General features: G+C 32.6%; 1 protein-coding gene across 11 annotated transcripts in view; it reads left to right on the forward strand.

The window, feature by feature from the left end:
- Positions 1-24,532, forward strand: part of LOC117170478 (MAP7 domain-containing protein 2) — a 319,741-nt gene that overhangs the window by 139,571 nt on the left and 155,638 nt on the right. For 2 of the 11 annotated variants that reach the window (XM_033357182.1, XM_033357186.1), the window contains exon 2: positions 13,059-13,100. The exons of the other annotated variants lie outside the window; for them this stretch is intronic. In XM_033357182.1, the coding sequence (XP_033213073.1) occupies positions 13,059-13,100 (42 nt within the window). The remainder of the gene's footprint in view (positions 1-13,058; positions 13,101-24,532) is intronic. 11 annotated transcript variants of the gene reach the window in all.

Consider the following 24,532-nt stretch of genomic DNA (forward strand, 5'->3'; position numbering starts at 1 on the left):
ATTAACTATTTTCCGCCATACTTTCCTGTCCTGGCATACTTCTCTAGCTTCTTTTATGTCCATGCATTTTTTCATGCAGGCTCTCGTGTTTCTGTGACTTTAATAATTCTAAAAAAGGGTTCTGAACAATAAATTTTAAATTATTTATATTTTTGCAACAGCAGTTATATAACAAAATTTTACTTTTAAAAATTTGTAAAGTTTTTTGTTTCAGAAAATGTTTTCGAATTTAAGCTTTTGAAGTTAAATAACTTTTGTTTTAAGGACTTAGCAATTAAACTTTTTTATAATTGCGCATTCAAAACTATACTTTTTAATTGAAATTATATAAATTTTATAGATGATAAAAATAATTGATATTTGTAGGTATCATATAACACAGTATTAAGTGATATTAAAATTGATTTGATATATTTTTTTATCGAAAAAATGTGATTTTTGTCAGGAAAAATCACTCATTTTCACCGTTTAAAATTAAAGAATTTTAATTATTGTGATTATTCTAATATTATAATATATAATTATTTGTCCTCATATAGCCTGCATGAATTCGAAAAATATTTTTCTTGGCCAGTTACAATGCAAAACTTAAGATATTTTGTTAACCATGGAGAACATTTCGCTCAATGATAGTTGAATTTTGCTCATAGCGTTTGCGCACGATGTGGAATCGACCATTTTCGATATCTGTAAATTGAGTCTAAACAAGGATTTTCCATTTTTGTGTAAAAAAGTGATATTGCTTAATGGTAAAAATAATATTAATTCTCCAGATTTAGGTTTTGAGATTACAGTTGAACTCTTTTGATTTAGATTATTTAATTTTTCAAAATATAGCTTGTTCATTTCCATTATTTCTTTTCAACACGCAATAGTGCAGCGTATCACTTTTATCAAGTAATTCACCATTTTCAATAATAACATGAATTATTTTTCACGAGAAAAAATTCTGAGCAATGAGTTAGTATATCTACATATACTTTAGTTAAGATTCGTATACCAGACATACTTTTGACGTGAGCAATGGCCGAATAGACCTTGGAAGTATCCTCGGAAATATCGAAGTCAATGAATCTATAGTCACTCACTTAAGTCGTGGCAAGGTAATATTTCTAAACTCTGCGCTGTTAGTATCTCAACAAAATGAATATTGCTTCAAGTTTATTTTAATTTCATTTTAATTTTAATTATATTTTAAATCCAGTCTAAATTCACCGATCATTTTTACATTTAAATTTCACCAAAGTTTTTGAGATAAAAACTACGATTTCCACATTTTAAAACCAGTCTGTTATGTAATTAGTTTCTTGTACTCAGATTAAACTGCGGTAACTTGTATAAACTCAATTGCACTTTTACTTCAGCTGGAAAACATTTTTAAAGCGAAATAAATAAGGCATCAAATAAACGTTTCGATAAGGCGACTAATGTTTACAAAAAATCACATTGGCTTTCTAACAAATAAAATATTCATGGAATACTATTTAACTATTTCTCTGGTTAGTCGTGGAACTCAGTTTCACATAGGAGTTTTCTTTCATAGGGGCGGAACAACGTACGTGCATCGAGTTTTAATTCATATTATGACTTTAAGTAGTATTCTGAGAAGGTAATACTTTATTTTATGGAAGTTCAAAGTACATTTCTGTTTACTCAACCATGGGAAGTGTACCGGCTTTGTGAAGAAATGCTTCTTCCTGAGGCGCATAAATTCATTGCGTTAATGTTGAAATAAATTATAAAAGTTATAAATTCTAAAAAGTCTTTTGAACTAAAATATTGATTTCTTAAGGTATTATCAGCATAAATTTATAGCAAGATCTGTTCATACGAAGAACATACGCAAACCGATTGAAGCTGCTCCAACTTGACGTCGATCAACTGAATGCATGTGAAAATATATAACCTATCAGACCTGTCTGCTCTTTCGTACTTTCAGGGCTATACTTCATAAACGAAACGGAAATTAATTCTGAAATTTTCACAGAATCTCTGCATTGTACCCTTTCATTTTTTCTCATTAAAAGAAAATCTGAAGAAAATTTAAGTCGTTAAGGTAAACTGTATGGCATTTTCAATATCGTAGAATAGGTCTTATACATGCCCCAGGTGCTATTTCAATTTTAATGATCTCAACTTTGAAGTGGTCAACTTATTTTAAATTATACAGACTATTAGATAGCTTTTTAACGGATCTACTCTATCCTATAATTTTTAACCAAGGAAGATTACTTTTCTTCTGTCCGAGATGAACTTTGAATCCAAAAGGACAAGTTTTTATCAAAAAGTTGAATTTTCAACCTACAAATATGTCTTTCCACTTAACGGTCGAACTTAAAAACAAAAAAGATTACATTTGAACTAAAAACCGTTGAATTTTAAAGCCAACAAGGCACATTTTTTAGAAGAAAGTTGAATTTTCATTTAAAAAAAAGTTTATTTTAAACCATGCAAGATGACTTTTCTACCATAAAAGGTGAATTTTCTATCAAAAGACGAATTTGAAACCATTTAAATTAAACGAGAAAAAATCTAATTTTAAAATAAATGCTTGGATTTTCAACTGAAAATATATTTTTTCAATCGAAAATGCAATCAAAAAATTTGCAGGTTTGAAAAATGAATTTCCAACATGAAAAAAACGATCTTTTAAATAAATAGCTAAAGCCTCAATCAAAAACATGAATGTTCAACAGACATAATTATTTTTCCACAAAAGAGGGGAGTCTTAAAAGAAAATTAATTTTCTTCCCAAAAAGACGAATTGTCAACCAAATAGTTAATTATTCAACTTGAAAATATCAGCTTTCAATTGAAAATATCAATGATTAACAAACCAAAAAAAAAGAAATAATTTTCAACATCAGAGTTACATTATTAACCATTGAGATTAATTTTGAACTATAATGGTGAATCTTTAAAAAAAAACGAATTTCCAACAAACACTTGTCAATCCAAAAGATGATTTTTTAAACAAAAAGGTTAATTTTCTAAACATAGAATTGTTAAATTGTCACTCAGAGAGATGAATCTAAAAAAAATTGTATTACGGTGGTTCACATTTCAACCAAATAGTAAAATTTTTTACTAAACAAGATGGATTTAAAATCCAAAAATATAATTTCTACCTAAAATAGTTGAATTTTCTGATTAGGTTCTAGTAATTCACTTCGCATTTGTGCGAAAAACTAGAAAAAGTTCAAGTTTCTTGAAAACAGAGTAAAAAAGGAGATTATTTTTGAAAAGAGGGGAATAGGGGAAAGAGTGTGACTTCTGAAATATGAACGTGATTTCGAAACTTACTAAAAGTTATTGGTAAACTCTACCGTTGCAGGGCGACTCATTTTTCGCAAAATTACTGAACCTAGTTTTTGGCACGAGCCTCTCAAAGTGTTTACGTAATTAATGGAATGCCCCTCATTGTAAAAAAAAAGGATTATTTAGGACTAATTTCGGATATATAGTAGAAACCCGGAGTCGTTTGTTTCACATTGAAAATAACATTATGAAGTTATCCTTTTAAAAAACCGGACACGAAAAATATAATACCCTAAGAAAAGAGATTTCTAGTTTTTGTATATGTTACAGGCAAAATCCGATGTGCCGTCACACCGCAGTCTGCCTAGTCCCTCCGCGAATTGACTGAGCGGTGTCAGGCGAAGTACGAAGTAGCACTTTTACTTTGGACTCTGCCTAGTCAAATCGCGAAGTACCCGACAGGCTCAGGCAAAGTTCGCAGTAAAAAGAAAACCTGCAGGGTTTACTTTTCCTACTGCACAGTAAGCTGGCTCGAGAATTTACAATTCCAAATAATCTACAGATCGCAATTGTGAACAGATTTGAATGTTTTTATTTTAGAAATGATCAGCATGACATTTTTAAGATAACTTATTGAGTATATTTATCCATTTTTGTTTTAATATATTTATTTAACGCAAGTTATTTTCTTAAAAGAAAAAGAAAAAACTCAATATGTATCATATTTAACGTAGTATCTTTCTAAATTCGATATACGGGACGAGTTTTCTACAAATTTGAGGGCACTGAATTTGTCTTCGAATTTAATTTTCATCACTTGATTTTCCGCTTCGTCAGCCATCGTTAAGAATTTTCAAAAACACTGTCGATTTATAAATATTTATCCGAAGCGATAAAACAACTTATTCGGAAATGTACACTGAAACTCAAACTATAAGATAAAAAATTTACTTTTATAATACTTCCAACATTAGTACAAGAACTTCTGTTCAAAAATCTTCCAAACTTCGACGACCACGTGAGTAACTAGATTAAACTATTGTTGTTTTGAGGATAGCTAAGTAGGTGCATCAGTCCCTAAATAAAAGGGCCGTGGAAGGGAGGGAGTGGGAAAATAACATTTCTTTATTAGTTACAAAGCTAATAGGAAATAAAAGGAAGTTTTCTTTTGAAGTGGTATTGCTAAACCATTTTTAAACCAGATATTCAATTTATTTATTTTAATTAAAGACAGATTTTTTAATTGCCATACTAAATCTTAGTAGCGTTGTCTAAACAGTGATTTTCGATCGCAATAAATTAATATTTTAAATGTTAATATCAAAGTTTAAAACCGAAACACCTATTACTGGCTCTTTTTTACTGGAAAGTTGTTTTTTACAATAAATATTGTAGTTTTTTATCTATAAAATTTTACAGTTTATCTTTTATAATAAAAATATTTTACACGTATATTGAATCATTTTTCATCAAATACATCAACAATAAACCATTGTTGTTATTAATAATCTATTTATTACAAATAATAGACTGGTGCCTTGTATGGAATATATATCTATGAATTCGCATTAAATAATTGGCTTTTTTCGAAAAGGCTTGAACAATAAAAATATTAAAAATGAATTATTTATGTTTTCTAAGTCTATCTACGTTAAATGTGATATATATTGAGTTTTTTCTTTTTCTTTTTAGAAAATAAATTGCGTTAAATAAATATATTAAAACAAAAATGGATAAATGTACTCAATAAGTTATCTTAAAAATGTCATGCTGATCATTTCTAAAATAAAAACTTTCAAATCTGTTCACAATTGCGATCTGTAGATTATTTGGAATTGTAAATTCTCGAGCCAGCCTACTGTGCAGTAGGAAAAGTAAACCTTGCAGGTTTTCTTTTTACTGCGAACTTTGCCTATCCTGTCGGGTACTTCGCGATTTGACTAGACAGAGTCCGAAGTAAAAGTGCTACTTCGGACTTTGCCTGACACCGGTCAGGGAATTCGCGGAGGGACTAGGCAGTCTGCGGTGTGACGGCACATCGGACTTTGCCTGTAACATATGCATGCTTAAATGAAGGAAGTCTCAGTAGATTTCGTGATTGTCTGTCTTATGTTCCAACGATTCCAACACTGCAGCCTTGGCAGCGACGCTGGTGCGGGTTCGATTCTTAAAGCTGGAGGCCTGGATGTATTTTCACAAAGCTTCGCTTCTGTCTCTTGGTATACAACACCACATATACCCTATCGTTTATAATTAACTTTATATTACAGTCGTTAAAGACCCTACCAGTTGATGCGACTATGTATACATTCAATTATAAAAAAAAACATATTTGTTTGTATGAAACAAACATTTGTTTGACCCTATTTCAAAGATTGAATTTATTTGATTAAAAAGAAATTATTAGAGTTATGCAATGTTGTATTTGATTTAAATACATTTTTTACACTATCCCAAAGAAAGAATTTAACTTTAACACTTTTCTGACTGTATTAGAAAGAAGGATCTATACAAAATCAGAATCGTTTTATACTTTCCTATTTTTTATGTGGATATCAATAATTTTCATTTTTAGTGCTAAAAAATAAATTTGTTAAGTGCAATTGGAAATAAAATCCTTTGACTGCTTCATTATTGTTATCATCATTGTGATTGTAAATTTGTTTTCATTTGACAGCTAAGTAATAAAAGTTAGTAAAGTATAAACCTTTTCGTATCGATGGGAAGATAAATCTAAAATTCTAAGCTCTAAAATGATATTTTATCGATTTTTTGTTGTGGTTCGCGGTCCTTTGCTTGTTCAAACGTTTTTGGCAGCCGTCATAGTCTATTATAGGACCATTCCTGAGAAGTAATCCTCGATTTTCGGCGTGGGTGATACTGTATTTTAATTGCTTATTAAAATATAACAATCACTGCGTTGTACTAAAAGTACGTTTTCATTAAAGAGATTTATAAGTATACCTTTATAATTCCTTTGTTTCTACTTGCTTTTGTCCAATGCTAATAAGTCTGGGAAAAACTATCAGCAACTGTCGAATGGAATAATGAGTACAAACGTGAACTCATTTCATTAAAATTTAAACAAGATTACTTCAAAACCCAAATTAAAAATTATTTAACTATTTCAAGTTTTTCAGACCGAATTTTCAAAGGAAGTGTCTACATGTATAGAAAAAATCGACGGCTTTTTTCTAAATTCCCAGTTCTATCTAGCCAATGTAAATTATTTTTCTTTACGGATTTCAAATAATTATGAACACTTTGAAATCAAAAAAGTTTCAAGCGAAAATTATTTTTTAACTATTCACAGGTATTTATTTAATCTATTATTATTATTATACTATTCTTAGCATTAAGCTAAGTCCTTTTTCGGCTAAGCATAAGTCACTTGGTTCTAGTCTCGTTTATACTACCGGGACCAAGGTATTCATATGGGAAAAGTGAAAAACGGAGATGTAGAAGGATTAAATTTAGTTATTTCTATTTCGAAATGTTTTCAACAGTCTTGGAATTTTTATATGACATGAGAAAAATTTATCCTTAGAGGGAATAAGGGGTGAAAATTGTTTTGTAAAAATAATAAAATATTGTCATTCTCAAAATTTTCGATGGGTTATCAAAATACCAATTTTTAATTTTTTAAGTTAAAACTTACAGATTAAGGTTCATTTTACATTCGAATGTTTAGAATCTAAACTCAATTGAACTATTGGCACGTGAAAGCGCCATCAAATTCGCGTATATGCGGTTTTTTATATTTATAAATCTCTGGTCTGGTTTAATTCAATTTAATTTTAAATGGTACAATTTGAGTGTTTCTGACATGAAATTCTTGCGCATAATATGCGGGAAAACTCTGATGGACAATGAAAGTAACGAGATAATTCTCCAAACATGTGGTACAGAAGAGGCCGTGCATAAATTTTTGTGGGGTGCCGATCGGGCCCGTTTGGGAAAGATGGGGACCCGTTAGGGTAATCTGTCTATCGCCAGACCGTAAATGAAAGGCCCTATCCGACAGGGCCCAGGTCTGGGCATCCAAAATGTGGGCCCCATCTGGCCAACGAAATGTTCAAATATAGAGCTATTACACACACACAAAAATGAATTTTGATCATAAATATATTTGAATCTTCTTAATATTCTTTTGGAATATTTTTTGTTCGACTACTGCACATGGGGCAGGTGGAGTAAGATTTAAAAAGAGAGGTTCGAAAAAATATAAAAAGCATTTAATCTATAATGTTACTAATCCGAAAATTCATAAATTTGGTATAAGGTAATCTCTATTTTCACAATATCAGCAACAAAATATAAAATTCTAAAAAGCTGGAAAACATTTTTTTATTCATATAAATAGGAAATGCGATCAAAATGACGACGCTTTCTCAAATACATTGCTGGAAATCTTTAGAAGCGAAAAGTGAATTGTGATGTTGATTCCAGCGAATTAAAGCTTACCTTTGCCTTCATTATGAATATCCGATGGGAATAAGTTGGGCAATTTCTGCACGGCAGATGCTAATGGACACATGGGAAAGAAATCGGTTAAGATGGTTCGGGCATGTTGAGAGAATGCCAAATGAACGACTTACGAAAGAAGTGTATCAAGGTAAAGTAAATGACAGTGTACATAGAGGCAGACAGCGGAAAGAATGGTTAGAATGTGTGACTGAGACCCTAGTTAGAAGAGACATAAGAACACAGAAAAACGCTGGTGTTAGATTTGTTGCAGCTCATTTCATTGGTCTCCCAATGAGCATTTGAGAGACTTTTCAAGTCTCAAATGTATTCCTTTAAACGTAGGTGCACATCTGGGCATCTAGGGGAAAGTATCATTTGGAGACTGAATTTTGGCTCATGCAGAGTTGTGGAGTGCTGAACCGCCCTGTCACCTGGACACCTGTTAAAGCAACTATTCGCTTGGCGATATTAGACTAAATAATTGTTAATAAGGAAATTAATTGCAATAATATTTACCTAATTTTCAACTTTCTTTCATTTAACAGTGCGTACTAGTCACTTAAAATAAAATTATAACTTCCTAATGCAACCTCCAAATATCAGGTTAGTCATGGCCGTCGACATTTAAACTAAAGCCGGGATGTATAGAAACAGTCATCACCGTCTACATACACAATAAGGTATTTTCACTTCAATCACCAGCTAACTTCCCTTCGTTGAATGCTGAGGGGATAAAAATTGACCAAATTCATGGGATTCGTTTAATTTTTGCTCTATTTTTCTAATATCTTCGTAAAAAGTAATTTTTTCTGTATAAGTGCATTTGAAAAATAGTTTTCCTCTTTTAGGGACTATTTAATGCAATAATAAAATGATAATAATTATTATTCATTACTCATTCAATACTTCAAGAATGTAAGTACTCACTAAACCCTAAAATGGTAAGTTTAAATCTGGTATAAACTTGTATATTCCGAAATAGAAAGGATTATTTTTAACTTTTTATTCAAATTCAAATGTTATATTCCACTTTAGTAAGTTTATTGGATGACGTTTAAATTCATGTTTTCCCTTTAGCATTTATATAAATTTCTTGAAAAACTGTTTTGAAATATTACATAAATAAAACAGATTTAATTTCAATAGGGGTTTTCATAAAAATAATATTTTGTTTACTGAGACACTTGTAAAAAGTGGTCTAGTCCCATGCCATACAATGCAAAAAAGCAGGGAATGGTGGGACAACTAACGCCGCGCTGGAGATATTAGGAACTAATCAACTTAGGACAGTAAGGTTTTTGTTTTCATTTTGAAATGAAAATTTCATATTTTGTTTTCAGATTGAATGTTTCACGAAATCCCCAATGTTTCATCAAACTTTTCATCAAGCTAAAGTTTCATGAAACTTTACATCCCTACTCATCGTGAAAAACAAATTTCTGTTTTTATTATACTATTGCATTTACCTTATTTTTCATGTATGACACTAACAACTGCAAGATTAGATAACTTTAAACTTCTGCAGAAAATCTAGTGGAGATTGTTCGAACGCCCAGGCATCAATTTCGAGGCAGACGGTCATGCCAAGTACAATTTTTATTCCAAGGCACTAATAGTCACTGGTAAATGGGAGGAAAGGAAAAGTTAGGTAATTATTATTATAACTTACCTGTTTATTATCATCTATTTCACTCAAATAACGCCCGACAAAACCATCTTGACAGGTGACTGACAGTTTGTAGATGACACTTCACGTTGCTCTGGACGATAAAAAACAGGGTCTAAATGATTCTTTTCCTCTAGATTCTCCGAATGAACCTGTGTGTCTCAAATTTGTTGCAACTTGAACATCGATTTCGGTGTACATCGAAGGATCGGCGATTTTCTGTGGAGCCACAGAAACACGAAAGCCGCAATGAAAAAATGCATGGAAACAAAAGACCTTGGACACTAATGGACCCAAGTGGCGAACCTCACATAACGAATTTGTGAGGATTTTCACTTGGGGTGATTTCTAGAGAGATTGATCAGCAACCTGGGTCGGAGCAGTGTTGCGGAACAAACGTGTTATTTAAGGAGGAACCATCGCTACTGCCGAGATCAGTCGACTACGCAGTCATAATACCTACACTCGTATGACTTACTGAGTTGAAATCTGTCGACATTGTGATCGTTCAGAAGCGCAAGTTTCGTGATTTATTTTTTTTTCATGTATATGCAGGAACTAAATGGTTAATATTATTTTTGAACCTTAATTTTGAAATACTTGTTTTTCATTAAAAAAATTATCAACAATATCTTAATGGTGGTTACTTAGCTATCACTCAGTAAAGAGCTCAAAAATGGCATCTCTCATTAGGCGCAATGTTAAATATGACCAAATTTAAAACGTTAATAACTTATTTATAAAGTACCTTAGGCTTCTGAGATTTTAACTGAGTAATTTGGTGATCATCATTAGATATCGTGAAAGTTTGGTTGAAATGGTAATGACAATTCTTGTAGCGATGGTACCTCCTTAAATAAGTAACACGAGAATTCTGGATCAATCTCAAAATTTTATATCCCTTCCTCACATAACTCCTTTCGCCACCGAGTGAGTCACGCCTACTCCGAAAGGGAAATGGCCTAATGGTGTAATAATAAAAAAATATCTCGTAGGTATCGAAGCGTAAGCAGCCAGGGCCGCGTGATGGTTTTCCGTTGCATTCTTAGGCATGGCATAACCTGATGCAACTAATCCCCGGAGAGTGTATCCCTCCTGCTTTTTTTACACTTTAGTGATCAACCTCCCTTGCTCCGCACATGACTGCATGCCAAGGCCACACGAGGCCAGGTGTTGTAGAAATGACATACAGGGTGTCTAAAAAGTCCCGGGACGGTTGGATATTTCCTCAGCAGTTTACGTTTACGTTTAGCATTACCCAGAAACAACGACGTGGACGTAGTAAATTCTGTTCCCTTTGGGGTGCTTGATTAGCGTGAGCCCCCTTGCCTCTCACGCTTCAGTAAAGATGTTCGAACTGAAAGCCTTGAGCTTCTTGACAAAAAGCTATACGATTGTAAAAATGAGTTACAGCATTACGAATCATCTCGCTATCAATCAAAGTAGCCTGTTGCAGAATCCGATTCTGCAATTAGTCTAAGCTTTGCGGTTGCGTTAAGTATACTTTGCTCTTTAAATAACTCCGAAGAAAATAGTCGAGAGGCGTCAGATCAGGAGATCTAGCAGGCCACTCGATTTAACCCCTTCTTCCAATCCACCTTTGAGGGAACTGAGTATCCAAATATGCTCGAACCTCCCTACCGTAATGAGCCGCTACTCCGTCCTGCTGGAACCAAATATTTTGAAAATTATCGCCTGTAATCTCCCTTATTCTTGGTAAAGTTTGATTTATGAGAAGCTCTTCATATGCACGGGCATTGAGATTACCATCGATGAAGAAAGGGCCTATCAATGTATCATTCAAGATACCGGCCCAAACATTAATCTTTTGTGGATATTGTGTGTAACTCTCCAACATCCAATCAGGATTTGTGTCGGACCAATATCTACAATTTTGGCTGATAACGTCACATTTTAAAGTGAAAGTAGATTCATCTGAAAATGCTGTATTGTACAAGAAAAGAGGATCTCTATCAATTCTGTCCATCATAATTTCACAAAATTCAACCCGACGATCAGGATCGTCTTCATTGAGCTCTTGTACCAGATGAATTTTGTAAGGATGGAAATTAATGCTTTTTAAAATATTTCGCACTGTCTCAGGAGCAACGTTACGTTCATCACTAGCTCGACGTAAACTAAGGTGTGGGTTTTCAACATATGCTTGGGCTATGTCCATGTGCATCTCCTCAGATCCTGCAGATTTTGGCCGACCAGTTCTCTGAAGGTCCTTGATAGACCCATGATTCATGAAGCGCCTTACAGTTCTTTCAATTATTGATTTTGAGACAGGATTTAACCCTTCTCCATTACGAAAAGTGCGATTACAGAGCAAACGAACTTGATCATAAAATCGAACTTGATCTCCCCAACCACGCATCATTAATACAGACACCCTCTCTCGTTCCGAAAGTTTAGCTTGCGCCATAATAATCTTTTAGCGAAAGATAGTAAATATGTACTCGTAATACGTAAATTAAGTTTCGATTCGTAATATTCGTATGGAAAAACGGTATAGGACTTATGGTATCGCCTTAGATCTTGACTTAGATATCGAAAAACGGTATAGGACTGTATAACTCTTCGGGGAGGAACAGAACTCTCACCAGAACACCTGGAACTTTTAATGAAAAATTTCCTTATGATTTTACAATATTCAGAACGCTCTAACCAAGATCAAGACATAGCTAACCAATGAATTTCTCGTTGAAATATACTTCAGGAATTACACTGACCTCTTGGAAAACTTTGTTAATTTCAAATAACCTCTAACTGACCTTGAGCGTTACAATTTACCTGCGACTTGGGTACGTACCTGAACGTAGAATTTTCTGCTCTTTCGATTTTAGATATTAAAAAAGTGGGTTTCCATTAAAAAAAAAAACAAATTTGACCTTCAAAAAGCCATAAACGTCAACTTCAAGGTCAAAATAAAGGTCTCCATTGAATTTCTCGTTGAAATTTACTTCAGGAATTACACTGACCTCTTGGAAAATTTTGTTAATTTCAAATAACCTCTAACTGACCTTGAACGTTACAATTGACCTATGACTTGGGTACGTACCTGAACGTAGAATTTTCCGCTCTATCAATTGCAGATGTAAAAAAGGGGGCTTCCATTTAAAAAAAAAAAAACAAAGTTGATCTTTAAAAAGTCATGAAGGTCAAATTCAAGGTCAAAATGAAGATCACATTGAATTCCTCGTTGAAATTTACTTCAGGAATGACCTTCACTTTTTTGAAAAATATTTTACCTGAGGAAATATCCAACAATCCCGGGACTTTTTATACACCCTGTATAGTGAGGCGCCTTAGCATGGAGTTCGCGTGTAATTCTATAATACATATATATTTTTGTAGCAGCCCTATAAAAATGTATTAGAAGAATTATTGTATCGAATAATAAGATAATTTATTCACCTCTCTTTTTGTATTTCATTCAATTTATAAAATAAGTTAATGTCCAGATAAAAAGTTATTGCTAGATTCCTTATTTTTTGGAAACCGAAAAAATAGGAGAAATCATATGCAACCTGGATATATTTTTTGATTTGGTTATTTGATATATTTTTCGACAAGTATAGACAAATTGTGGTGATTTTAGAACTGCTTTCACGACACATTGTTCTTTAAATTGCATCTAATGAATTTTGCTTCTTTGTTGCAGGTAAGTGTTCGGAGCCAAGCAGACTCTTTCCCCATTGGAGAGGTGGGTTATTTTCAAGGGAAAAAGTCACTATCTACGCGCGGGGGCGAGACAACCACCCACAACGTTAACATGCAACGAAGAAACACCCTCACTCATTTTGCATTCAGTGCGCCTTAGGATTGGTACTTTTATGCGTGTATATGCAAAATTTTCAGACACGTGCTGTGTCACCTTCTAATTTCACTCCTCCTAAATTTACATGCTAATCTCTCCCAGGTAAAAAGCACCCTTCGATTCTACTCGAATCTATATTGACTTCGCAGACACGAGCATTTCTTACCTTCTATGTATTACGAAGCTGGCAATAGTGCATGCATCACGACGAAAAGAGGCTCAAAATTCCAGAAAAAACTACTGCAAAATGTTACCAAACCCGGTTTTTTTAACAGGTATAAACGTCAAATTTGCGTGGATAGACCATTTTCTATTGCATTGTAGATTGAAATTTCTAGCAGAAAAAAGAAAGTGGACAGAATTATGAGGAAAACTGAAAAAAGCAACCTGTTGTCTTTAATAGGTTCCGATTTATGGTTTTTAAAAAATCCCCACTTGTTTGGATTGTTCACGGAAAATCACGACATTTAATAAGCACTGTAATTTTAAATTTAATAACTGTCTGGAAAAGCGTTTCATAGACGAGTGACAGTAGACTCAAGTTGCAGTAATTCTAAAATGAAAGGAATATCCTTCCTGTAACAGATCAGGCCTGGTCATAAGGTATGGTCCCTAAAAATGGAGTTTCGTTTTTTCAAAATAAATTCGGGTGAGGTTTAAAAAATTTCATTGTGTTTTGCATTTTTCACTAAAAACTGAGAAGTTCTGGTTTTTGATAATACCTCGCTTCGTGCCAGTTGCACAACAAAATTCCTATAGTGGTATTTTTCAAAAACACAATTTTTCCCACTTTTATCCAAAGGGCACAAAAAATCTAATTTTGATCACCTCGCAAATCTCCCAAAATGGGATTAGATTAGAATACTTTTTTTTTAGATTTATGCAGAATTCTATACACTTCATTTCAGACTGGGGCATCATCAACGTAGGTTGAACTTGAATTGGTTTATTTTACATTAAAGACACATACCACAAATCAGGAAATTCCGTATTTTTAATTGATCTATTTTGGTCGAAATGTCGACATTTAAATATCAACTAAATAATTTCGTCTAATCCAATTTCTTGGTTGAGAATTCATAGTTTTTGAAAGTGGGTCTAGTTCGTTCAAAATTTTTTATTTCTTTTTTATTTGTTCTACTGCCAAAACCACTAGATCACACTTTCAACGAGTAATAATTACCCAGTGGAAAATTATCAAGACTCAGCATTGGCGCAATAGTGGACTAATCCTGTTCGCCAATATAATAAATAACTAATTAAAATAAGCCGTAATGCTCAATAATAAATTATTGGCAAAGGCTTAGACACCCCAAACATTTACGAATATTGGCAGCATTGACTCCCAATTTTAGACTAATCGTTCACTTCCCGCTTGATATCTGTCACGTGCATCTGGGGTTTTTCCAATTTAACATGGGTTACATTTGAATTTACCTTTTCAAACTTTTGACCCATTCTAAAAATTGCACATAATTAGAAACGAAAATTTAAAGAGCACTATTCGCGAGAGAAGGTCAACGAACTTTATCACCAAATGAATCACTATAGTCAATGTTTTTATTAGAAATACACGTACGCGGCATAATTAGGAGAAATCGAATGCGAATTAATATGTTAAGTTCACTTTATGTTCATATTATGGTTATAAATGAAAAGTTTTCTCACTTCATCTTCAATGTGCTCTTATTAAACAAGCGAAGGCATGTTACTCATTGAGAATTAAATTAAGCCGAATTCGCATCGAAACAGGCACGTCATATCCATTCAAGGCTGCATTAAAAACAAATGGTAAAATGAATTTCCAGTTACGATAACAATTTACCATTTTCATTAAGACTATATCATTGACATCCAGAGTACCATTCAAAAATTTATATTTCGACATGGCTTAATTTCTCTGAAAACCTGCAGTCACATCAAGAACTGCTTTTCGTTTTTTTTTGCACATAAATTCATACTTCGATATAATTTACAGAACATGAAACAAAAATCTGAATGATGAATAGCCTTTAATGAGGATCAATCATGGTTTCTCCTGAAAAATATGAGATTTATGCCGACCTTCATAAAGAAATTTTTTGTATTTTTTTCCCCCACTTATTTCTTACCGCAAAATTTTGTTCACTGAACGTCGGACGATAAGATCACTCACCTGTTTGTCAGTAAGGAAGATTTCCCATTCATAACTTTACCGACCGCTGAGTATCGAGTTTCTCCTCTGGCTTTCAGTTATCAGGAGAGAAACTCTTCCCACAGTCGGCAACATCACCAATTTACTGTTTTCTATTTTAGGCTCTATGAGATCAAAATATGCTCCGGATTACCTTCCTTTCCAGCTGCCTATTGATTTTCAATTAGATCCAACTTCACAATTGCATGCCCTGATAACTGCAATAATTAAGGCAGGAACGTGGCTTTTTTACTGTTTAAATTGCAGTTTAAATCTGTAATGCTTACAGTATTTTGTATTCTCTATTTTATTTTATTATTTCAGGCAAAAACGCTTTATCAGCTAGTTGTATGCGTTGCTTCAAGCCTTCATTTTGCAAAGCTGATGTGCGGAATAATCGATCAAGCAACGCAGTCGCGTCTGATTTAATTGCGCATGGTTTAAATTAATAAGCTCGTTAAACAAAATTAACAGAATGTAAGCGAACAAATTTCTTCACCTCATGATATAATTATTATAACTCTCCAGTCTTGAAAATCCTGAGATTTCTTTCCTCTTAATTTGAGTCTAACTTCTACTTTTCTTGTTTCTTGGTTCAAAAACATTATGAGTCCTCTGAGGCAAAATTCCCTGTTTCGTTGTTATCGTCTTTTTGAAATTTTGAAAGAATTGCTAGGCTTCAAAGCAGTCTCAAAGGTTTCTGCAAACTTTAATTTAGATAAGCTGGACGCAGCATTCTAGATGGATATAATAAGATTTTATCACAAGAGGAAGGTACAGTTTAAAAAATCTCTCTTTTTCCCCTGTATTTAAGGAAATCCCCATTTTTCTCCTTTTGTTGCTTACATGAAAACTGAATTAATATAACCCAATAAGAAAATCCACCTAATTTTCGTTGAACGTTCATTCTTTTTAATTGAAAATCTACTCTTACATTTTTGGTTGAGAATTCATCTTTCATTTTGCGTTTGAAAGTTAATTCTTCTTAATTGAAAAGTCTACTGTAATATTTTGTTGTTAAAAATTAATGTTCTTGATTGAACTGATTGGTTGAAAATGTAACTTTTTTGTTAAACATACGGTTGTTGTGACAATTAATTTTTGCAATTAAAAATTTAATTAATACATTTTCGGTTGAACACTCATATTTTTCGTTGAGAAGTCAACCATTTGATAGAAAATTGATGTATTTTGTTAAAAAAGTACTTTTTTGGTTGAAGATTCATCTCTTTGGTTTAAAAAAAAATGGTTGAAAATTCTTTTTTTTAGAACGTAAGATTAGTTTTTGTAACTAAAAATCAAATTATTACTCTTTTAATTGAAAACTAGTCTCTTTTAGTTAAAAATTAAACTATTTGTATGAAAATACATGTTGTTTGTTATAAATGCGACTTTTTTGATAGAAACATAATTTCCTTGATTGAAGATTCATCTTTTTGATTGAAAACTCAAGCACTTGTTAAAAATGTACCTATTTTTCTTAATATGTAATTATTTTGATGAAAATACTTCTTTTTGGATTGAAAACTGACCTTTTTTTATATAAAAATTTTTTTTTTTTAATTCAACTATTTTGTTAAAAATGAAATATATTGCGACTTAATAATTATATTAAGCGTTTCATATATTAAACTCAATATGGTAAATATACATTAATTTTTTTTTAAGAATTTATTTTCGTGTGGGTGAAGTAATTTAAACATTACTGGAATATCTGCAATAATTTACCAAACTTATGTTTAAAAGAAATGCTTAAAAAAACTTCTCCAATAGCTCTGCCATTTGAGCATTACCCTTTTGGAAAGGTATCAGTTTTCCAAAATTCCAAGCCTCAAATTATCAATGACTCAATTTTGAAGCCTTTGAAGTTTCATTATACTAAGCTTAAAAGTACTAAATACTAAAAATTTTAAAATATCTAATTTTATGGTATTTTCAATTTGTTACCTCCGAGCTTGAAAGCATCCCAAAGATAATACATCCAAATTTAAAGCCTTGGAATTTTGAAACCATTATTTCATGTAGCAAAAATGACTACATCTATGATTCTTGTACAACGACCGGGGACATAGAAGCCTCTCTGTATAAAATGAATTCTATCCTGTAAAATGTAACACTTTTGGTATATTCGACTGGCGCAGACTAGCTACAACTCCCCTACTTTATCGTCTGCATTATTGCCTGAAAACTCAGGAAATTGCTTCTGGCTCTTGTAATCAGATTATCCATTAAATTAAATCAAACGTAAAGGGTGTAACTGACGTGAGAGAAATAATTCAGTTACAGAAACAAGTTACCATCATTGGCTGTGTCCTAAGAAAAGTTCTGATATGAAGTTGTCTCTTAAAATTATTAAAAAAGTATTTAGTGTAATTACACCTATTCTGAACCACCCTTTAGTAGTGGGCTTTCACTGATATCTACCCTATATGTTCTTCGAGGAAAATGTTGTCGACTTAAAAATACTTTCGTTAGACGCAATTTTGGTTGATTTATGTAATCCTATAATATTTTGTGCTCTCACTGTGAGCATACATGACCGTCCAGGATTATGGGGACACCTAAAAAGCTAGCGATTAAAAAAATATACTCAATTCTCATAAAAAATCACTGGATCAAAATAGGATAGAATAATTTCTACAAAAAAGCATTTGAAAGTTTTTTGAATTCAGCGTTCAATGAGCCCTATTTGACGTATTTCTGATAAATAGAGACTGAATCAGTGATTGAGAAAAACCAGTCTAATTTCAGATTTTTATAAATTTTCAAGATTCAAATTTAGCTCTTTGCGAGATCTGGGAAAATAGTGGTAAAAAATTGTAAGTACGATAATTGAACTTTGAAATCTCCTCTTTGAAGTAAGCATTAGAAACTCTAAAAACGTTCACTAGTTCTCGAGTTATCATAAAAAATTGAGAGGCGTGTGCAAGACACTTATTTTCGTATCCACTAAAAAAATGGAAATGTTGTTTATAACAACCAGAATTCTGGTTGAAATTAGTATTAGAAAATATAAGGGAAATTAGACAAAAGACCGTCGCTCGAACTAACGATTTTCTTCATTTGTACGCTTTTATATTTTTTATGATCATTTGAGAACCATTAAACATCTGTAGAGTTTCTTGGACTCCCTTTACAGAGAATATTTCAAGGTTTATTTTTCGCGACGGAATTTAACAATCTTTCCAATGCCTTTTTTTGGAAAATATTCTATATTATTTTGTTTCGATGATACCTTGTGAGAAGTGAGTTCATGTTTTTAATGGATAGGTTTTTAGGTGTCCTTGTGCTCGTGGAGGGTACCGTACTTTTGTCATCTATTTTTGAAGAGATTTATTGTGTGATGATGTCCGTATAAAGTTGCGTGACATGCAACGGGTAACCTGCTGGCATATAGACCACACACTAGTAAGTTTTACATAACCGAGTAACCCGGCGAAGCACCTTCGACCGTCCTACCGACATTTCATTCGCAAATCCGCAACCTGTTCTGTCATTATTTCGTAGCACAAAACACGTAACCACGGCCATTACCTGTCTGATCTCTATTCTATGCAGTTATGCGTATACCTCTGGAGTTTCACGTACATCAAATTTAATCTATATTCTCCCATTTCACTGAGAAATTATTTTTCAGCCATGCATTTGGCAAAAACTAGAATCGTTTTATTTTCGTAGCCACTAAACAAAAATCTCGGGGGACACAAACAGAATTCTGATTAATGCAACCTGAATAGAATGTTTAATATGCCCTTACTATTAATTATAGTTAAAAGCATTATAAGAAATTTCTGGTTGTCCATTTTCAGGTTTGTTTATTAGTTTTCCTGGCAAATTAAACCAGAATTTCCGGCAAGATTAACCAAAATTGCTTACTACATAGTTTTCTTGTAGCTTAGGAATACAACATTGTGGTCGACATAGTCTGATGATCGGGTAAATATCGATTTTCGGCTATGGAATTTCGATACCTTTCTTTCTACCTTCATGAAGTCTTCCTAACCTTGTCCTAACTTTGTCAATCCTAAAATTCTCGAACATTCACTTTTTTATTTATTTTCTGCAATTCTAATATCTTCGAGAATATCTTTTAGATGCACGCCAAAATATATGCGTAGTTTGGAAGTATCACTGTGTCGCTGGCGTGTAGGCAGACAATGCGCAGATTCTTCTTATAAAAAACAATTATTTGTACTTACATAATTCAAAATATCACTGAAGAAAGTATATTCTTAATGTGAGATGGAGGCCCTCTTACCATAAGAACATATATTATACATACTCGTAATATATAATAAATATATGTAAATAGTGCTTTGCGAAATCTTTAATTGAAAAGTAAATAAATTGTGAACATCAAAGCCAGAAGTAAGTATACTGTTAAATAGAGTAATTCAAAAGATGTATAGGTTACAAATTATTTTTTCAATTGAAAATTATAATGTACTAACCATATTTTGACATGATTTGATGAAAGATATTTAATTATTTGTATGTTGTAATTACCACTTTTCATTAACGCAAAAAAGTCAATGCCAAAAATTGCAAAAAGAAGAAACTGACTATGAAGCACGTGTCATGAAACATTAAAAGAAATTATTGAACAAACACATTTCGCTCAATTCATTAAGAATATTACTAAGAATATGCCTGTATCAATATGACACTGTTAATATTAGAATACCGTTTTTTCGGTGATAGTAAAGAAATAGCGATTGTTCGGGAACTAGGCATTTAGGACAAAGCGTTACTGGGCACGTCCAGCAACACGACATAATATAAAAAACAGATTTTTGAAAACCGATACATGATCGGGAAACTTCTTACCAGAAATTATAACCAGAATAGTTTTAAGCAAGAAAAAAGTGAGACTGATTTTAAGGAGAATTTTCTAGTCATATTAACGAGAATTTACAAATGAACCCTGAGCAAAATCCTAATACTCGGCATTCCTCCCTGCATGCTCTGTCACGAAAAATAGAGTTCTGCGCGAGGTTGGAGAGAGCTTATCAGTCCTGAAAGCCACAATATTTCAGGTTGAAAATTATAGTATTTTTTTGACAATTAATTTTTTTTAATTTTCGTCGTTTATTGTAGAAAATCAATTTTCTTGGTTTAAAATTCATAATTTCTGGTTAAAATTCATTACTTTTGTTAGAAATTTTGTTCAAATATGTTATTGAAAATCCATATTTTTTGCTTTAAAGTTTAACTGTTTGGTTATAGATTCATTCGTTTGATTCAAAATTCATTTTGTTATTTGAAAATTCAACTATTTGGTTGAAAATTCATCTTTCTTCATTAAACGCTCATTTTTTTGTGTGGAAAATTCATCTTTTTGGGATTAGAAAACAACAGTTTCCTAATATATTACGTTCGACGTTTTGTTTCGCTTTCAACTATTTGGTTAAAATTCAAGCATTTTATTAAAAAGCCATATTTTCTGGTCGCAAATTCAAATCTTTAGTTGAAAGTTCGCCCTTTCGGGTCCAAAGTTCATCTTTAGTTGTAGAAAAGTAATTCTTTTTGCTTAAAATATAAATAAATTGGACATTTGTAAATTCTAATCTGACCTATTTTTATTCCGTTTCTAAAACCTTCTTTTTTAAAAAAGGTACTAGATTTAAATGCTGCTCTCACAGAAAAAACAGAAGATAAACTTAAATCGATTTCCGATAAAAGATTCGCTGCAACAAAAATTAACTTCACATGATAAACTTTAACTAAATATCAGTTAAACTTTCTTTTGTTTTTCCATGACAATACATGTGTTTTGAAAAACGCGAAGTTGTCTGAATAAAACTTTATCCCTCTAAAAAATTTCCTGCAATAAATTTTGATCATTATTTTATTCTGTGCTTTGAATATGAATGTCCATGGAAAATGAAAAATTTGTCAGGAAAAAGACATGGAATTATGAAAACTTAAGTTTCACGGTCACCCAGATTACACACAGAAAAAAAAAGTCTTGATTCATAACCAAAAGTGGGCTTATTGCAAGGTGTAACATAAAGAAAACCAGCTCCGCTCAAAACTAGCATAGCTTGAAATCTTTAAAACGAACTACTTATAGAACTACAAGTTAGACCCGATGTAGTCTTGAAAGTAGTTGGTAGCGATAATAGGGGCTAAAATCAAGCCACTGCATGGTTTAGAAACTAGTTATTAGCTAGACGGTAGGCTAACATCAAGCCGCTGCATAATCTTAAAAGTTCCTGTAGCCAGACTGTGGGCTTATATCAAGTCACTTTATCAATTTAAAAGAAGTGCTAAATATAACCTGATAAAGCCTGTATGATAAATCAAATTATGCCTAGAAAACAGTTTCTTTGAAATAAGAGAAACTTTTCTTTGATATATCCTAATTATTGGATATATTATTATCTTTGTACGTCGTTTAATTACGACCATTGTGCGCAGCCATGGAAGTCTTTCAGCAATTTGGCACGGACGCTCCCTAAATGTTATAAAAAATTGAGTGCCTTCTCCAATATTGGAGACTTTCGCCGAGGCAAGTCCTTCTTTGACAGTATCTGCGCCCAAATACGTAAAGATACGCGTCTGTAGGTTATTTCGTGATCCAGTTTGTTATAACTCGGTGCACAGTCTCTACTCAAACAATTAAGAAACAGTTAGGTGCGACGACTATACGGCGCGTCTCGCTCGGCTCGCTCAGCTGCTGTGACGTTGCAATTCTTTGAAATTAGCTATAGCTGTTCAGAGGTCTAAAAGCTAGACCATGAGGGCTAAATCGAGCCTCATTGCCTTTTTATTTAGGGCCCAAGTCTTGCTGCATCAGGTCGAAGACCAAGTGGGGCTTGTTTTGAGTACAAAAGTCTAAGGGTTAGCCATAATTTTGTTTTAAATTGAAGACCCTGAATGGCTCTTTTTAAGACATAATTATTGTTACATTTTAGATCCCTATTTTGGTATATCAGGAAACTTTTGTTTTATCATATTTCTTTCATTTTCACTCCCTATATAAAGGGTATCATCTTCCTGAAAAACAGAACTTTACAGTATCTCTCTAGCTAAAAACATATTCTTTAATGTCCTCTTTATCAAATATCCCTCGTTACTTCTGCCTCATTTCGAAGGATATCGGGTTTGATGGTGCTGAAAGTAAGCGGCATTGTTTCCCCCCCCCGTTCTCACGACTATACCTTAACGAGCAGTATAGTAGATACGGCATAAACGCGAAACTGGAGTTGGCAGGAGCTCCATATGACATACCCTGAGTATATTTATACATTTGTGTTCAGTGCAAGGTCGTCCAGCATATGTTACACATGTATCTATATAAAAATCACACCCCTACACCAAACTATACGATACACTTCTGCACTTTGCAGGTATATCATAAACGCACACGGATAAATTGTTGCCAGCTTATTCGGATATTCTACCATGAACATAAAGATTTCCAAGAGGATTATGTGAAGGGAAATATTACGGATCAACGATTATCTACCAATATTATCAAAAGAACTTGAGAAAATGAAGAATGAGTTTATCGAACCGAGACCTTGTGGACCAGAAGTTCTAGTCAATTGCTTTCTACTTCAATAGACAATATTGGAAATGGAAATAATTTTCATTTCTAACATTTATTTCGTAAAATATGTATGTAGTTTCTACTTTTATTTTGATGGTTTCTGAAGATATTGTTTTATTTGATGGTGTCTAATTTGTAACTGCCATTGATTAATTGCTATTTAGAACTCGCGCAGTCTCGTTTTCTACCATTTTCAATCTGAGATCAATATTAATATCGTTGGTCACCCTGGATTCTCAAGGCTCATTACCTTAAATGAAACTCACAATCAACCACGAGGCCGTAAAATATCAACAAAAGCAGACGCTCATCGTTTTGCGGATCGGTTTGTTTAAATTCCTATCAAATAGGAAAAAATACACAGAGAAAAATGGATGCTCACTAGTAGATCTTCAAAGTATAATATATTACCGCCAAACATACAGATATTGACATGTAACATGTGCTATCTTTTTGAGATGTTAGGCGTCAATATATTTTCATTTCAAGTGAAAAAATCCAAACTGTTAACATCGTACAGGGAAATGCGCCAGACCTCAGTCGGCCGCATCATATGAATCTTATAGTTAATGTCGTTTGATGTCATTTCGTATGTCGTATGTGAACTGTTTCTTCGTATAAATATTCTTCGAGCTAAGAACTTCTGCATTTCATATCTTTAAAATCCACAGAAACGAACCTTTAAATTTAGATTGCTGCCCTGTAGTTGATCATTAAATATGTTAACTTGGAAGATCTGGATGTCAAGGTAAACAGTTATTTTTTTTCGTATGTTTATATGAGGAAAAACTCTGAAATAAAGCAAAAGTCCGGGTATTTTATTGGCCAGGGAAAAATCACGGATTTTGAAAAAAATTATGTAACTAAACACAGTCACTTTTAGTCAATTTCTTTCGCAAATCATTTTTTAAATATAAAGTCGCTATTGTCACTTTTAAAAATGAAAAGATCACTTCAGTGAATTTCTTTCATTGTATCAGCGCCCAGGTATTAATCACTATTGAATTTAGGTCCATCCCTATTTCTGAATTTTCTCAAATTATGCAGAAACCTTTTAAGATAGTTGAAAATATTCCCGGAACTCTTAATGTATTTCAGTAACTGAAAGTTATTCTAAAGAATTTTAAACATTTTAAGGTGTTTTTAAAACTTCTAGGTAATTTCAAGAGTTTAAAAAAGTTGCAATGTATTTCCAAAAATTTCATGGGATTTGAAATATTTAGGGTATTTATGGAATGATTTTACAGTCCCTGCAAGGTTTTATGATATTTTTAAAGATTCCATTTATAATATATCCGAGGATTTCAATGATTCTGAGGGATTTTAGGAGCTATTTTAAAATGTATTATAATCAATTTTCCAGGATTTCAAGATTTTTAGATTTCAAATAATTTCAACGGATATTATAATATTTAAATGGATTTTTAAAGATCAAGACATTTTTGAGATATAAAAAATTGTAAGATATTTTTAAATATTTTAAAAGATTTGAAATACAGTCTGTCAAGTTAAAGCGTGGGTGGCTTTACTCGCAGTCGGTAAGGTGTATCGACATGATTTTGGTGTCAAAATATTAAGAAGAGCTCCCTC

The sequence above is a fragment of the Belonocnema kinseyi genome, chromosome 4 (genome assembly GCF_010883055.1).
Source record: "Belonocnema kinseyi isolate 2016_QV_RU_SX_M_011 chromosome 4, B_treatae_v1, whole genome shotgun sequence".
In the NCBI taxonomy this organism is placed as follows: Eukaryota; Metazoa; Arthropoda; class Insecta; order Hymenoptera; family Cynipidae; genus Belonocnema; species Belonocnema kinseyi.